Source organism: Diplodia seriata (assembly GCF_021436955.1).
Source record: "Diplodia seriata strain FDS-637 chromosome Unknown scaffold_9, whole genome shotgun sequence".
NCBI classification, from domain to species: Eukaryota; Fungi; Ascomycota; class Dothideomycetes; order Botryosphaeriales; family Botryosphaeriaceae; genus Diplodia; species Diplodia seriata.
This window is the reverse complement of record NW_027117316.1, coordinates 719,319-736,192: the sequence shown is the minus strand read 5'-3', so window position 1 is coordinate 736,192 and position 16,874 is coordinate 719,319. Positions and strand designations below refer to the sequence as shown.

Here is a 16,874-nt window from a genome sequence, read left to right as displayed (position 1 = left end):
GGGACGGATGGGATAGGCCTGGTACAGGTTGGGGTGGGCCTCGGGGGTGGAGGAGACGTGGACGAGGTGGTGATGGCCGCCATGCTGGTGGTGCAGCTGGTGGTGGTGGGGAGGGGCGTGCTGCAGAAACGGATTCGCGGCGGGCTGCTGCGGCAGCGCGTACTGGTGGAGTCCATGCTGGATGTCGACGTTTGAGGAATGGCCTTCTTCTCCCGGGTGGTCTTGCACTTGGCCGTAGTCGAGGGAGAAGTCGCGGTAGGATCTCGCCAGCGTTGCAACTATGCATGGAGACTGCCAGAGCGGACTAGCTCTGGCAGGCCGCCCGTGTAAGACCTGAGCCAGACTCTGTTTTGGTGGGGGGTGGGATCCTGGTCGGCGGCCGCGACGCGTGTGGTCGCGATGGTTTGGCGGAGATGTATCGCACGTGTTTGGGGTTGCCTTTGCTTGCGGGCGGGCGAGTTGGGGGGGTCCAATAGCGGTGCACAGCTATACTCGGGACGCTGGCTTGGGGCGCGGCGGCGGCGTTATATCATGGCCGTGGCGCAGGCGTGGTGGTGTCAGTCCTCAGGAGGCGGTAGGAAAAAAAATAGAGGCCATGGAGGCGGTTCTCCACGCAGCCCTGTGCAATGAACCCACGGACACTCGAGTTCTGACGGCCTTGGTTCCTGAAGAGTAGCGGGCGCGCTGAGTCGGGCAAGGCAGGCGACGCATTCTGCTGGGAGCATAATGCGGTGATCATTTGCCGGGATGGGCACAGATCTCTACGGCCATCGCGGTTGCAATGCGGCGGGCCCTGCCAGCGTGTGAGTGGCTGGGCGCACAAATTGGAGCGCTGACGCAACGGGCATTTCCAGAATGCCCGCCGAAGGATCTTCCGCACGGAGGCTGCATTGACGGTCGGCTGGAGATGAGTCTCTATGCGTGGGCGCCGAAATGAGCAGCGCGCGGGCATCGAAGCAACCCTGCGCAGAGCATCGCCGTCTGACGCAAAGAGCGGACGAGGCGTGGTGAGTCGCCCAGACGGATGCCGTTTCAGGCGGCACTATATGCGCGACCCCGGCCTATATGCGACGCGACCGCGCCCCTTGGTGGCGCGACTGCCCACGGCCGCAAGATCTGCCCGCTATACATAGCAGCCCGGCGGCCTCATCCGGCAGGTGAAGGGGCAGCGCCGGCGGGTCGATCAGGAGCGCGGCAGGGGACTTCGCATTGACGGGCTTGACGATGCTGTGGCGATGGTGTTGGCCGACGTGCAGCGCAGCGCAGAGGGCAGCGCGCACGTGAGGCGCACAGGCCGGGATCACCAGGCCCAGCGCGAGCCTTTAGCCTGTTCGCATTAGCTCCAACGGCGCCGCCTGAAACCGCCCGCCCCGAGCCCATTGGCCTCAACCTCCAAACACCACCAACTCTCCAGCCCAGGCCCAGCCCAGCCTGCTGCGCGCCCCCGTCTGCGCGCACTCACCAGCACCAGCGCCGGCCCGCTGCCGCGCCTTGTGCGCCGCCAGCCCGCATCACGCCGGCAGTGCCAGCGCGCCGAGTCGCTCGCCCTGCCGCTGCGCCTTTTGCCGAAATGCTCCGCCTGCGACGCCCTCACCAATTGCACGCTTCGCCCGCGCCAGGCCCTTGGGGATGCGCCTTCTGCCAGAATCCCTCGAAATGAACATCCAATTTCACACGGCGTATGCATAATACTATGCTTCCCGCATGGCCCGCTACATGGCCCGCGAAGTCCACCCGCCAACTCCCACCACTCCGTCCCACCCACTCCAGCAGTCCACCTGCCCGCGCAGAGCGCGACGCTGCCAGCCAAGAGCCGGAGATGAGTGAACTAGCCGTACTGGCACAGACCCAGCTAGAGAAAGAAACACTGCCCAACCGAATGCAACCTCGCAGTGCCTCGCGGGCACCGCGTCATCTTGGTGCTGCCATGCCGCTCCGCCAGCCCGGTTCGAGAGGGGCTGCCGGCAAAGAGCGCGTGCAGCTGCGAGGTACAGAGGTACGGCCCAAATCAAGCGCCGCCTGAAAAAAAAAAAAAAAGCAAAGGACTGAAGTGAAAAGAAGTGCGAATCCAAGTTTTAGTTGCTGCCGTGCATGCAATAACCTCTGTCAAACAGTCACCTATACCAGCCCGGACGCTCCTGTCCCACTGTCGTTGTGTGTGCGTGCGTGTGTGCATGTATTTGTGTGTTTGCCATGCATTAGAAAACAGACATTTCGCTGGCATACCTGGCGGAGAATGAAGAAAATGAGCCTAGACAAAGGAGATTCCATTGGTATTATACTCGCCAACGACCGATTGGTGTGGAAGCGCCCACCGTTTCCAAGAGAGGTAAAGGCTTGTGGTATGTGGGCGCGCGTTCTGGTGGAAGGTGAGGGCTGAGAATGCAAGCCCGGATGCGTCCCGTGTTCCGGGAAGGAAGTACAGCGCTTCGGTACTGCTATGTCGAGGAGCATCTCGATGAATTAATTTTTTTTATTCTGCTTTGTCGTGCGTTCAAGTTGTCGTGGGCATCGTTTCTTTGGGTCGTCGTCGTCCTTGCCGAAAAGGGTTATGTTCGGTATCAGACTTTCCCGCCGAAGTGCTCCTTTGCGTACTGCTCACAAGCCTGACCATGACGACTTTGGTTAGCGTGCGGTTCTTCAGCATTTTAGCCGCCCTTGCGGCTGCCGTTTCCTGGTTCCGAATGTTTCCGACAAACAACAATACAAGACAGATGGACCCGCCACTACACCTACTTCCTCAGTGCTCTAGCACTCGCGTCCGACTGTCTGGGCCGCAAGCCGCGACTACTGCTTATTTGCACCAGAGTGCGATCCGCCCACCCTCCATCTGTAACCACTGGTTTCATCCTCCGGGGAGAGGAAGGGTATAAAGGGCAATGGGGAGACAATGAAAGAAGAACAGTGGCGTTGTAGCAGGCACAACACTGCGTCTTTACCTACCTTTGCAGGTTTCCCAACTTTTGCGCCGATAACCTTCCATTTGCTAGCCTCGTACTCCTTGATGGCAGCGAGCAATGCAGCGCTCTGTACGTCCACACGAAGGGATAGTACCCTCTTATCAGCCAAAATTCTGTCCACACGGTATGACGAACAGGAGTTCATGCGGCTTACCTCGTCTTCCGCGAACTCGGCGTAGTGCATGTCCTGGAACACGTAACATCGTACAGTTAGTCGAGTACGACGTGACGCAGTGGCTTGCGGTTATGAGTTCGTGTGGATGGTCGAAAGAGATGGGTGAGGGGTAAGGTGGATGAGGGCTCCCAACTTGTGGAGTTGCAGATGCCCCGAGGTCTACTGACCTTGTACCAGTGTTTCTTCACGCTACCTTCGGTCCGCGTCGGGAAGGTCTGCGTGATTTGCAAGCAAGTTAGTAAGTCCTCTGTAGTGGATCCCTCGTTCTTGCTGATTCTACTCTCCTCCTTTTACACACTTCTCGCCCCTATCAACGCCTTCTTGACCCTGAGGTGGGAAAGCCTCGAGCGCCGACGGCGCTTTCTCGTGTCCGGGTTTCGTCCTGACTGCCTCCCTCGCTAAATTCTCAGAGTCATGCAGCAGTGGCTGGCAAGAGTCGCTCTGACCATGTGGATGGAGCTCCCCCGCTTGTGACAGCTGACACAATCACCTGAAAAGACTGCAACGACCATCCTTCCTGAACGGATGTCCCTCACAAAGGTGGTCGGGAAGAGCTCCATCAAGATGCCCATTGTCACATCCACTTGGTTTCCCACCAGGAAAAATTGGGACGAGGCGTAGCGTTCGGGAACCTGAAAAAGACCACGAAAGAAAGAGATCAAATCAATTTCACCATACCTTTGCAATCTCGCTCCAGCTGTTCCCTGCATCCCTCATGATCTTCAAGCGCTGCTCCTCTGCTGCCGTCCATGGAGTGTTGGTTCTCCCTTTCTTCGGCGGTGGCGGCTGCACAGGCTGTTGAGGCTCGTTCTCCCCGCCACCCAGGCCGGAGGGGTCTGCCCCGTAAGCGGACGACGTCCCGCCGGCGCCAGCCGTCACGCTCGAGGGAGCTATCGTCGCGTTAGGAGCGATCTGGTGGTGCTGGGCCGCAGAAGCGCCGGACGCGCGACGCTTGCGTGGGTTGGTGGGCGAGGTGGGCGAAGTGGTCGACGCCGACGAGGTGCCTCCTACGGGCGGCGCAACGGCGTACGGGGTGCCGCTAAAGGGGTCTGCCGTGGTTGCTGACGCCGGGTTGAAGTGGCCACCGGCCGGGCCGCCCGACACGGTGAGCTGTGAGGGCGACGCCGACATGGGATTGGGCTTCAGGCTGCGCTTGGGGTGGTGCGGCGAGGACCTGTGTCGGTGCGCGACGATGTCGCGTGTCAGTGTTGGAGGTAGGCTACAGAGGCAGCTAGACGCGTTTTGTTCGGGTAGAGGGTACTTGGGCAGGACGACGAAGCTGACGCGCGTGTGATGTATCCAGGATGTAGTAGGCGCAGCTAGCTGCAGATAGGAGCAAAGCAGGAGCTAGTGTGCCTGTACCCACACACCAGGTGCCAGAGCGGAGGAAGGGTAGGGTTTTCGGCGGGCTTAATCAAGTCACGGCGGCGCGGCGGGCCAAGTGGAGGCAGACTTACGACATGGTCGTTGCTACGGGAAGGTGGCTCGCGAAAGGCAGCCCCCGTCCGGACAGCGAGGTCGGTTTGTCGAAATCGAGCGGCTCCACGGCGGGATGCTCGGCGAGACGCGAGAGGCAGGAGTCTAGATGTTGAGCGGCGCCTGCCGGCCGGGCATGCTGCTGAGAAAGGCTTCCCTGGGAGTGGGTTGGATGCGCCAGGGTTGTCTCGGGCGACACCTCTGGATACCTCGCGTTCCACGGAAGATGATGAGGCTGCAGCGTGCGCTGCGGAGTAAGAATCTCAACGCGCGGCAAAGAGGGGCAGAGGGGCAGCGGGCGTTGCGCGCGCTCAGCAGAAGCACTTTGTTTTCTCGCGGTTCTTGCCCTCACACCAGCCCCATGATGGAGGTGTGGAGAGAGAGGTGCGCGGGAAGTCGCGATTGTAGATTCACAGATGACGGTGGCGGTCGATCACTATCGAGCAACCAAGGCCAGGACTCGAAGGCAGATCGCCGCCGCGGTAGCAGGCGATGATCCAGTACATGGGTCTACCGGCTCCAGGCCTGCAAGCAACGCTGCCCAGCGCAGCTCGCTCGCCAGTGGGCGCGTGTGCAGCGGGCGAGGGCGAATGGCAAGCCCGCCAGCGCCGCGGACGGCGAAGATTGGCGAGAGAGAGCTCTCTGGTAGGGTTGCGGGGGAGGGGCAAGGTTGGCGATAGGCGGGGGCGGTGCGGAGAGGCAAGTTCCAGCACGACGAGCATCATGCAATCACAACAACGGGGGAGCGCGTGTAGCGGGTACAAAAGCCGCGCAGCCGTGTGGCCGCGGGGTGCGGTAGAGGGAACGTCGTGGGGTCCTTCGATGCTGCCATGGCAAAGCGGGGTAGCTCTACCCAGACTATGGGCTGCGCAGCCATGCCATGCAGCACGCAGGCAGTCAGCCCCCTCAAGCGGCAGCGTGCAGCAGTGTCGTCACGCGCACGGCGATGCGCGGCGTCCGCTTTCTTCACGCACGCGCCGTCGTGGGCGATGACGCTGACTGCGCTCGCCATGACGACGGCGGTGCGACCTGGCGGAGAGAGCTCCTGGCAGGCGTGCGATGGGGTCTATCTGGTGCGGTGCGAGACGAGATCGCGATGCAGGTCGAGGGCGGGGACGCGGTCGTCGATTGACGTCTCGCGGGCGATGGTGGTGGTGCTGCGGGCTGGACTGGAAGGATCGCCGGCCGCCCGCTTCCCCACACCGTCTCCGCTACCACCAGCGTTAGCGGCCGCGCCTGCTCGTCTGCCGCTCGTCTGGCAAAGGACTTCATGGACGATGGCAGCTCGCTGTTTCGCCATGAAGGGGCGGCGCTCGTACCCAAGCGAGCTGGGGCAGTGCTGCGTTTTGGCCGCGTGAATCCAGTCCTCCACCTCGCCTCAATGCGCGAGCAATTTCTCGTGGGTTGCCAAAGATTTGATCCTTCCGTGCACCGTGTTGCGCTTCTCCTGCATGGATAGTCGAGCATGCAGAGGTACCTCGACACTGACACTCTTCCTACAGGGTGGTTGGAGCTAGGTGAGAGTGGGACGTAGGTGCGAGATTCCAACGGCAGAAAAACAACAACAACAGCAACCAGACATGGGATCCCACTGCCGCCGTGACTGTCAAAATAATTAAGCCGCGGTGGGGTGGGGCGTGCGAGCGACGGGCCGGAGGCGTTTACGGCGCCGCGATGCCGGGCACGGCGCTAATTGGGCCCCGTGCGCGCGCTCTTCACATGAAAAAACGACGAACACACACCTGAACTCTCGACACATCGCCCGCCCCGCGCGTCACCGGAGCCAAACACACGCAGCAGCCGCTGTTCTCGGCGCCGCAGGGCAGCGCCACGCTGATGCGCGCGGGCGCCAGCAGGCAGAATGACGCCCAGCTCGAACGCCAAGAACGGGGTCTGCGCCTGCCTGAGACGGCGCTCGTGCCAGGTCTCAACACGACCAGGGCCAGCACGACGACCGCGCTCTGGGCGTTTGAGCGTCCCGCCAGCCAAAGCGGATATCATCTCAAATCGCGTGCCCCAGATGCGTGCCAGAGGACCCGCAATGCCTTCAGCCAGCGCGGATGTCCAGCCTTCCGAGCAGGCCTCGTGCGCGGCCACCGGTCGAGCCCTGGCTCTCTCTTGTCACGTCCAAACGGCGGCGACGCTGGAAGAGGCCTGCGCCGCTGGACGGACCACATGCGAGCCCGGCGATTAAGATTTTATGGTTATATGCTCGCGGGCGCGCTTGTTTCTCCATTCTGCAAGCGTCCGATGGCTTAGTAGCGAGGATCAAAGGCTTCGCGCTCGCCTGCGCACTCGCCTACAGACCAACACGGGGCTTTCATACCAATCGAGTTTTGAAACCCTCCTCAGAAGCGTGGCAGACGGCCTCGATCCCTGCTCTGCTACTGGCTGGATCTGCATCTCGCAGCACCCCTCGCCCCAATCCGGCAAGGCCACACCCTCGACCGGAAGCGTCTGAGATCCGCGCTTTGCAGCAGAGCGCCGATCTTGAGTTTGACAAAACCTTAGGTTTGTTGCAGCTCCTTGCCGCATGGCTGGTTTGGAAACCCAACCCACCTCAAGACCCACCACTCTAATATGCCCCCGGATGTGCGTGCAACCGGGCGTCACAATCACCGCCATTCGCCATAGCACCAGTCGCTATTGTCTATATATGACCCAGAGGTTTCCTCATCCCATCGCTCCCCATCATCTCCAACTCGAGAGTGCCGGCTTTGTTTGTTCCTGCAGCTCTTTTGCGCTCTCGTTGACTTCCCACTGGCTGGGCTGCGCTTTCATTCCTTAATCGACATTGCTGGCCAATTGATTTGGTACATACGTCCTCTTTAATCCCTCTCTGTCTACCGTACATAGACTCCTGAAGAGACGAGGCTGGACACTCCCTTACTCGAAGCGTTTTTACCCGAGCTACCACGATACAAAAGTCGCCCTTCGCCCACCGCAATGGCAGCACACCACCGCAGAACTTCTTCCATCTCCTCCTTCGGCGACATGGAATCCCACGCCTCCGCTCCCATCCGCGCCCGCAAGATGTCGACGGGCGGCAACCGCTCCTGGTCCGAGGAGGAGGAAGCCTACCTCCTCCAGACCCGCATGCAGAAGATGCCCTACAAGCACATTGCGCAGCACCTGAAGAAGACCGAGCTCGCTTGCCGCCTGCACTACCACCAGCTCAGCCACGGCTCGCATCGCCGCAAGCGCAATGCTTCCATCTCTTCCACCACCTCCTCAATCGTCTCGGGCTCTACCAACACCACTACCTCGCAGTTCGAGCTCCCCACTGAGATTGCGGAGGAGTACACCCAGACCATGACGCCTCCTCGTCAGGGGTCGCCCATGATGACCGTCGAGGCTGCCCAGGCGCAGCAGCAAAAGATCCTTCTCCCTCGCCTCCACCCGCGCATCATTACCCCCCAGTCTTCACCCGAGCCGCGCATGGACCTTCGCATTGACACCAACATGCACAACAACACCAGTCCTGCCAGCACGAGCGCTGCTTCTGCCGTGGCGATGCCATTCCATCATCATGGCTACGCGCCTGCTCACCAAGAATGCCAACGCCTGCCGTCCACCCTGACCAGCGCTTCTGGAAGCTACAGCCGCCAACACTCGCGCGCCTCTTCTCTCGGACCCGTCGACACTGCTCGTCTGCGCGGCATCTACGAGGCCCACCGTACCGCCTTCTGGGCCGCTGTTGCCGCGGACTACGGCCCGGATGCTAGCGCCGCCCAGCTCGAGGACGTTTGGCGCCAAGGTGGCAGCGGTAGCCCCCTGTGCCCCAGTTTCTTCAACAAGAGCGACAAGGGTCTTGGACTGCACATCCCGCGCCCGCCTACCCCTCCGGGCGAAAGCCCGAACGGAACAACGCTTGCTATGGGTTCCCTGCAGGCTCAACTTCCGCTCCCGAGTTTCAGAAACAGCGGTTGGGCAGCTGTAAACAGGCAGGAGGTTGCCACTAACAACGAGAGAAGAGAAAGCAGGACGGCCATCTCGGCGCTTCTTACTGAGGAGCGGGATCCGAGGCCCTGAGCGTTTCTGAAGAAGCAATCTTTTCCGTATGTTGGTGGATAGACAGGCCAGGGGGTTTGACGGTGGCTTTCTGATTGGTTCAAGTCACTGAAGACTGGGTGTTTGGGGTATTACCAGGGTTTATCTTTTGCACTTATGAGAGGCCCAGGCCTCCTTTCCATTCGTTTCGTACCAAGGCGTCGTGGGTAACGCGAGATATCCCCGCATTCGCTCTTTTTGGCACGTTTTTTTCATTTTTGTATCTTGATACTACGAGGCCAACAATGGCCGAGAGGGGGCATTATCCCGCCGGGAGTGGAAATGGGAACAATCTTAATCAAGCATGACACTGGGACATAGTGCAGCCAGTGCGCGAATCATGGGCCATGTATAGACAAGGACTCAACGGTCATGTAGCTCAATCAGAAAGTAGTAATTCGAGGTCTGCAATAAAGCATACACAGCTGGAGTATCAAAACGCGTGCGGAACACGGGTTTTAGCGCCGGGTCATTGCCGCAACACAACGTCCCGTTCCAGGGGCGTGCTTTTTGTTTGAGTCAGGCTGCAGAACAAGCCTTGTTGGGAGCAGTCCTCCAATGGCGCTCTGCGCGCTGGCAAGAGCATTTTCCGGTGGCGCATCTCTGACGCTGGCTGGGGGAAGTGGCGGTGGGTTCCGCGCTGATTGCGGGCTGACGCGGCGGCTGATCCACGGAGCCCAAGACTCGACCATTCCATGTCTTGTTCGGTGTTGATTTTGGAAGTGATGGCCGGGCAGAGGCGCTGGGCTGAAGCTTTCGCCAAGCACCGCCGTTGGCCCCGGCACCCGCGCCTGCCAATAAGCCACAGGTGCCCCATCACAGACCAACCCCCTTCGGCACTCCGCATCCGACAAGCAACAAGCCGTGGCTGCCCGCGCATCCGCACAACGCTCCAATCCCCCTTTGCCAGATCTTGGCTCTCGCTAAAGCACATCGGCGAACCCAGCATCGATGCAAATGGGCTGATGGGAGCCGCATCTCACACGCCGAGCGTCTCAGGACGCGGCCGGGGTCGTCAACCGGCCCAGGCATCGAGCGCTCGTCGATGACGAGCTCGATAGCTCGCCCGGGGAGAACAAAGCTGGAGTCGACCAACGGTAGCGAGCGCCATCTCCATTGCTTATCTGGTCCGTCGGGGCTCCCTGCCCGATACGCTGACCGCCCCACCTACAGGCCTCAGGCAGAACAAGCTCCACCCGTTCGAGACTTCCGGACGGCCTTGACTCCCCGGTGGAGACGGCGCTTCGCGGCAACATGGCCGTTGTGGGCGAAGTAAGCGGGATACGCTCGAGGGGGAGCCACGTGCCTGCTGCGGCGCGCTTCCTCAATGCCTTAGGTTTCAAATAAGGCGCAAAGCCCCCCCAGCCCCGCCGCCGAGTGTTTGTCGTAGCGAATGCACCAATGTCAACCGCCCGGGCAAGTGTGCTCGCGGCTTCGAGCGGTGCATTGTTTGTCGCCTTGCCGGCTCTTCGCGACGCATGAAAGTGTTTGCATATCAGAATCACGCGTGCAACGCAGTGCGCCATCGGTTGGTGGGCCCTATACGTATACCTACAAACACTATACGAATAATGACGGAGAAGAATGGGGAAACGGACCACAGCTTACTTGCAAAGCCATTGCCTTTCGTCATTTGGGCGGCCAACCCCGCCGGCGTCTAAGGGTCTGAAACGTTGCTGCAAAAGGATGCCTGCGCCACGTTGGTTGCATCCCGCGCATCCGTTTCCGTCTTGGGATTACCACAACGATAGGGCGGTCCCGGCGCTGCCTCGCTGTTTCCTCGCGTGCTTGCGGCATGCACCCTTAACGGCGCGTGTGGGTAAATCTTGATTCGCGGGTGGACCACTTGCCGGCCGTTCATTGCCTGCCCCGGCGGATATCTGAGACGGTGAAGGCCCTGAGTTGTTTCCAGATGCTGCTATAAGATGGCCGCTGTATATGCCGCTTTTTGGCGCCTCGAGATCGAGGGGCAAAAGCATCCTGTTTTTCCTTGCAGCCATGCTGCCAGGTACCCGCGGTTGCTGACGCCTGTATCGTGGGGCCAGGCCCACGGCGTCGACGGGGTTTGCTCTTGGCGGTGAGCATCTTGGAGAACCTGAGACATGTCGTCCACGAGCGCAGCATGAATCGTTTCGACGTAGATCTTGGATAGCGTATATGATTGTCTTGCTATAGCCTACTTTTCTGGATTGCTGCTTGAAGAAAGCGTTCCGCATCTGTTGCGCACCGTTGGCCTGATCCTTGACATTCTGTGGCCTCTGGCGTCATGGAGTGCTCGGCGGCCGCAGATCTGACGGCGAGGACACACTCATATATCAAAAACGAGCATAGTGGGGCTATACACTGTTCGAGACGTTGCACCCTTTTCGGAACGTGCGGATCCCAATTGGGAAAGGGACGCTGCTTTGGCCATGGCTCATGTGCCTGGTTCCTGGACGCCACTACGGATGACAAGCGGATATCTGAAACGGGGACGAGGGGTGTGGCTTCGGCGAGCAGTGGGGTCAGGCAGGGAAGCACATGTCTTGGCCAGCCTCGGCGTAATTGAGGCATCCAAGGAGAGTCGAGACCCAGTGCTTCGCTTGGGTATTTGGGATGTAGATATCGCTATCCCGGTCGTTACTATACTTATGGAGAGGACTATGGGTTTGGGTCTGACGGCTGACTGGCCTCAGGAACTCTGTTACCTAATTTTCATAATGTCTAAGGCACCGAAGTGTAGCAGGATGATCCAGAGGTTCAACATGGTCGCTGAAGCTTCGGTGGATGGCGCTTCAAAGTTCAAGCGGATCAAACAAAAAGAAAAAGCTGACTTTGGCATATCCAACAACCCAGGCCAATACCGCCTCGACAGTGGAGAAGGAAGGCCAAAGGTAAGATGAGAGAGCCCGAAGGGGTCTGAGCAACTTCTCTCAGTACGGTGAAAGCTGGCCTAGCAGGTCTTTGGCATGCTCGCAACGCCTCCAAGCGTCTCGTGTCTTCGACCATGGTACGGTCCCCGTGTTACTTTCTAGGGAGTGTACCCAACATCAGCTCTGGCTACGGGGCGGTTCGCAATCCTTCGGCACATGCGAAGACCACCCGGAACAACTCTCTGAGCGCAGTGGTTGGATGATTGGGTCAGAAACGAAAGGACCAAAGGGAATGCCAATCGTTCTTGTCGTGAAGAATCAAGCTCACTGTCCATTGCTGATCTTGTGTCCTCTGCAGCGTGTATGATAGGAGGCTCTGCGCACTGGAGTAGGAGTCGGGTTTCTCGTAGCCATAGCCAGATTAAGTTCCGGGTTGATCGTCCTTTCCGAGGACGGAGCAACGAGGAAGGAAACCCATGCAGATTGCGCGCAGATTTCTCCCCCTTGTGGTGGCTGCAAACCCCCAAACAGACAAGAGCACAGCCGCATCGAGTATATCGGGCCGGATGCAGATGGTCCCGAGCACTCAACGTGCGCGCAAGCCGTCGATCCACACCCTCGTCACTTCAGCAATCTCGTCGCTGTTCTTCTCGGAGATGAATAGGTGGCCGTTACCCCGGATATCCCTCTTCCACAGCTCGATGTGGTCCACTCTGTTGATGCCGGCCTGCTTGAAGAAGCGGACAGTACACCAGTCGTACCTGGCATGATGGCTGGCCTCGCCGGTGATGACGGCGACAGGCACGTCCACGAGATTACTCAACGTCCGGGGTGCGAGACCAGTGCTCTCATCCTCGACCTGCAACGTGCAGTCGCTCCCTGCCGGATCCGTTGACTCCTCCGTCCTCAAGTTGAAGTGGGTCTCCTGATGAGGGGGAACAGCAGGCTGATCGCCGCCGCGCACATCATCACGATCGGCATCGTGCTCACCAACACCACAGTCGGCGGAGCTGCGCGAAAGAAGAGGGCGAGATGGACTCCAGGTAATCTCCGCGTCCGTCAACCCCCACGGTCTCTCCAGCCGCAGGCCGCCCACCGTCTGCGCACTCCACGGCGGGCCGTTTGGCTCCAGCAACACCAAGCCGGAGACGCGCGACGGGCGCGCGTCAGCGATCAGCAGGGCCCGCGGCGCGCCTAAACTGTGTGCGACGAGCACCACACCTTGATCGTCGGCCGCTGCCCCGCCGCTCCCGCGGCTCCTGTCGTCGACGATCCGGTCCACCAGCGCCGCGCCCGCCGCGCCCATGGCCTGCTGCGTGACAGCCTCGGGCACGCTGTGCGGCAGCGGCACGAGCGAGGCCATAAAGGCCTCGAAGACGGGATCGCCGGGCCGGCCGGTGCCCGGCCACTGCGTGTGCAGGCGGGCCTGCGGCCACGGGGCGGGCTGCTGCTGCGCGAGGGCGGTCCAGCGTTGCGAGACGGCTTGCGGCGTCATGACGCTGGCGACGTCGGAGCACGAAGCCGACGGCGTCCAAGGACTGCGGCCGGTGAAGGGCGGATCGACGAGGTAGACGTCGTGGCCGTGGGAGAGGAAGGAGGAGGACCATCCGGGCCGGCCGTCGGGCGTCGTCACCCAGCATGCGCTGGTGTGGGCGGCGCCGGGGATCAAGACGATAGGTGTTTTGGTGTTGCTCCTGGCAGGGCCGTGGGGAGCAAGGTGCTCGACGTATAGCGTGCAGGCCACGCCGGCATCCGACTGCCCGGCGACGTAGAAGCAGCGCCGGGCGTGTGGAAACCCCACCGCTGGGTCAGGCATGTCAAAGTTGGGGTGGATGGTATGAAGAGCATTCGCGAACACTTCGAGAAAGGCGCGCTTTGCATGAGTGACGTCATTAGAGCCATGGCGGGGTCGGGTTGGTCCACCGGCATGGCTCTCAAGGACAATGTCCCTTCAACGTGATGAAATCCAGCGGACTCTACGACAGATGCCAGTGTCAACCAAGGAATCTCGAGAGGAACGAACAGTGCAGCGCTTGCCAGCTTCTTGGGAATGGCTCACATCTCCCTCGCCAGTGCCGAGTTCATATCCCTCCAGCTACAAGTGATTGAGTGCGCTTCGAGCATTTGCCGCTAGACCGATGCATTCCAGTCGCCTTCTTTCTCCTGAAATGTCCGGCCTGCTCCTGGTGACTGTATCCTCCTTTAGCTATTGAACCTGACCTTCGATTTGCAAGACGGCCACACTTTGAGCAACACTGCTATCAAACAGTAAAACCATTGAAGTGAAGAGTTTTGATAATACCATGGCCCTGAGACCATATGACTTCGCCATCTATGTTTGATCTCCCTGTCTTGTTCGGATGTGTGTATGCCATTCCATTACTCACCTCCAAATCACACAAAACACTTCTCCATTCCAAACCCTACTTGCCACTATCAAGCACCTCCAGCGCTCCGCCAACCAGGTGCAGGCTTCCAGTAATCAACACCTTTACCTCGTCGCCTTCCTGCTGCGGCCCACACTTAGCGGCGACGTCGCGCGCGTACCTGACCGCCTCCTCGATGGTCTTCACCACCCTAACATCCGTCTGCGGATCTATTTCTGCCCACGTCTTTGCCAGCGCGTCTTGCACGGCCAGCTTCTCGACATCATCTGCATTGGCGTTGACGCTGACCAGATCCGGCTTGTAGCCCGTCTCGCGGAACGTCAGGTTCGTCGTGAAAATGGCGTGCGTGAAGGGCCGCGGCGCAGCTGCCGCCAGGCCGGCCGACAGCGCCGAGTACAGTGCGCGGGCCAGCGAGTCCGCGTCGCGGGTCTGCTGATTGAAGATGAGGATTCGCGGCTGCTGCTCGGGGGTGCCGGATGACGACGCCGCCATCTCCTCGGCAAACCAGCGGCCAGCGACCTCGATGCTGTCGAGCGTGTGGGCGCCGTCAATGTGCCATGCCACGCCTGCCTCGCGCCGGATCTCGCACCGGCCGGGCCAGCGCACCTGTTCCAGGCCGCGGCGGAACTCTGCCGGCAGCGTCCAGCCATTGATTTCCTTGGCGGCGGGGATGCTCGTGTCGCCCAGCGCGCGGAGGTGGCTCGCGGCGACGGCAACGGCGAGGCTGGCATTGGTCTTCTGAAAGTCGGCAGCCAGGCCGAGCTTGATGGCGTCGACGTCCGGGTGACGCCCGACCTCCACCAGCTCCTCCGCACCCTTCTCGGCAGCGCGTTGGCGCAGGACCGCCATGGCTTCGGGGCCCTGAGGCACGGAAAGGGCGGCGGCGCCAGGCTTGAAGATACCGGCCTTGTGCCAGGCGATCTCCGGCAGGGTGTTGCCCAGCATGGCGACGTGGTCGATGCCTAGGCTGGTGACGGCGGCGACGGTGGGGTGGACCACGATGTTGGTGCTGTCGTGTTCGCCACCGATGCCGCACTCAATGACAGCAGCGTCGACGCCCTCGCGCAGGTAGGCATGCAACGCCATGATGGTCAGGAAGCGGAAGTAGACGGGCTTCGCACCCGGTGCTTGCGGGTCATGGCCCTCGGCGCGCGCCGCCTCCTCTAGCCGGTCCCAGATCTCAAAGAAGTACCGTGCGAATGCCTCCTCGCTCAGCGGCGTGTTGTTGATCTGGATGCGCTCCCGCACCGACTTCAAATGCGGTGATGTGTAAAGGCCGACCTTTCGAGGCGCTGTTGGGGAGGACGTGGACTGGTATTGCGAGAGGATGGAGGACACGAAGGCGCTCGTCGAGCCTTTGCCCTTGGTACCGGCGATGTGAATGGGCTTCAGGCGGTCGAAATCCGAGGGCTGTGATGCGAGGTCAGCGGAGTGGTGGCATGGCATTGGCGGATGGGGAGCCGCACACCTCGTAGCCGGCTTTGCGGAACCATTCGATCATCTCCGGGATGGCATTCTTGTTCATGCCCTTGCCAGACTTGCGAATGGCGTCGACAATGGAGAAGTTGCTCTGCAGGGTGTTGAGTGCCGTGACGGCAGCCTGTTGCGCGTCAGTTGGCATTGCTGTGGTTTCCGATCGCGCGCGAGGAAGATGCGCACATTGTAGTCGCGCGCCATGGTAGCTGCGGTGCTGAAGCGGCGTGGATGACGGCTGAGGGTGGTAGCCCAGGACCGCGCCAGGCTTATGAGCATGAGGGTTTGGCTGGTGATGCAGTGTTACGGAGGGTCTGGGAAAAGACGTGCCCAATGACTCGCGCTATCGGCGACTTTTTGGAGCCTGAGAAGGATTAGCGCAGCCTTGCGGTGCCCCTCGGTGAACATGTCTCGCTCTGTCTCCGGACACCTTTGAGTAAAACCTCGAAGCATCCGCGGTAAGATCTAGCCTTGCTACATTCAGACGTCGCTCGTGGTTCGGTTGCGCTGCCTGAGTTGACATGTCGAGGGAGGATAGAACACCAGACGTGGTTTCCAAAAAATTTACTCGGAGATATCGGACTTCGGCGACTGCCTGCCAACAAGCATCCGTGAGCCTCCCCTGCAGATACTCGTCCTCTGCGAGTACCACAACGATGACCGGCACCCTTGCACAAGGAACCATCGAGATCCAGAGCACCTGGGGTCTGGTCACAAGGCTTTTTTTTTTGCCGGTAATTCTCGTATGGCACCTGCGTGACCCCCACGCGCTGACGGCCTCCCCCACATTGACTGGAGCGGAGACAGCTTCGAAGAACCCTTCGCGTCTGGTCATGGAGGAGTTGAAGTCCTGACACCGACGAAGACGCCGTTTGAAAGGTGAAAATTTGCGGCGCACGCCATTATGGAGCCGGATAGAGCATTGCTCGAGCTTGAGGTAGAGAGTGGGCTTTTTGACTCAGCCTCGGGTTCTCGCGCAACAGCCGCAATCGGCCGTGGCCAGGAGCGGCAATCCGCTGCAGCCCCCCGGTCCACAACGCCGCACACCTCATCCTCTCTTTTCTCCATCCTCCTGCGGCCCAGTCAATGCTCACTCAGCAACACCACTGCTCGACCCGCGGATTGGGCACGGAAGGACAAGAAGATGGTGGTCTCCCAATTTACGTATATCGACCTCGTCAGCACGCTCACTGTCGCACCTTTCCCCGCAATCTGAGTCCAGCGGTGGCCCCTGCAGCTGATCATGCAGCCCGTTCGCTTTGCCTCGGCGCAATGTTGATTCGAGCCAACCCCGTCCCCGAACGTCAGACCTGCGTCTGTCACTGGCCAATCGCACCCGTGAGGGCTTGATCCTTTTTCCTGGTCGGCCTTTACCGGCAAGCATCATGTGCATGCGCGGCGCGGCGATCCGGCACAAGCATCGCGAACCGCCGCCACCATGATGACAGATATGTATCGTACAGTGGGCAGCCTGTGAGCCTGTCCGGAGCCCCACCTGCTA

The 16,874-nt window shown here is 60.4% G+C and overlaps 4 protein-coding genes across 4 annotated transcripts; 1 reads left to right on the top strand and 3 right to left on the bottom strand.

The window, feature by feature from the left end:
* Positions 1-3,804: 3,804 nt before the first annotated feature.
* SLS55_008649 (uncharacterized protein) lies at positions 3,805-4,597 on the bottom strand (the record flags this gene model as incomplete). The annotated part of the gene is made up of 2 exons (XM_066780057.1): positions 3,805-4,309; positions 4,593-4,597. 2 exons carry the CDS (start codon positions 4,595-4,597, stop codon positions 3,805-3,807), a joined length of 510 nt encoding a protein of 169 aa, XP_066629286.1.
* A 2,960-nt stretch (positions 4,598-7,557) lies between these two features.
* Positions 7,558-8,643, top strand: SLS55_008648 (uncharacterized protein; the record flags this gene model as incomplete). The annotated part of the gene is made up of 1 exon (XM_066780056.1): positions 7,558-8,643. The coding sequence occupies one exon, from the start codon at positions 7,558-7,560 to the stop codon at positions 8,641-8,643; it is 1,086 nt and encodes a 361-aa protein (XP_066629285.1).
* A 3,456-nt stretch (positions 8,644-12,099) lies between these two features.
* On the bottom strand, positions 12,100-13,442 carry SLS55_008647 (uncharacterized protein; the record flags this gene model as incomplete). The annotated part of the gene is made up of 2 exons (XM_066780055.1): positions 12,100-13,269; positions 13,437-13,442. 2 exons carry the CDS (start codon positions 13,440-13,442, stop codon positions 12,100-12,102), a joined length of 1,176 nt encoding a protein of 391 aa, XP_066629284.1.
* A 494-nt stretch (positions 13,443-13,936) lies between these two features.
* On the bottom strand, positions 13,937-15,577 carry SLS55_008646 (uncharacterized protein; the record flags this gene model as incomplete). Its single annotated transcript, XM_066780054.1, has 3 exons — positions 13,937-15,310; positions 15,369-15,500; positions 15,560-15,577. The coding sequence occupies 3 exons, from the start codon at positions 15,575-15,577 to the stop codon at positions 13,937-13,939; spliced, it is 1,524 nt and encodes a 507-aa protein (XP_066629283.1).
* Between the last annotated feature and the right edge of the window lie 1,297 nt (positions 15,578-16,874).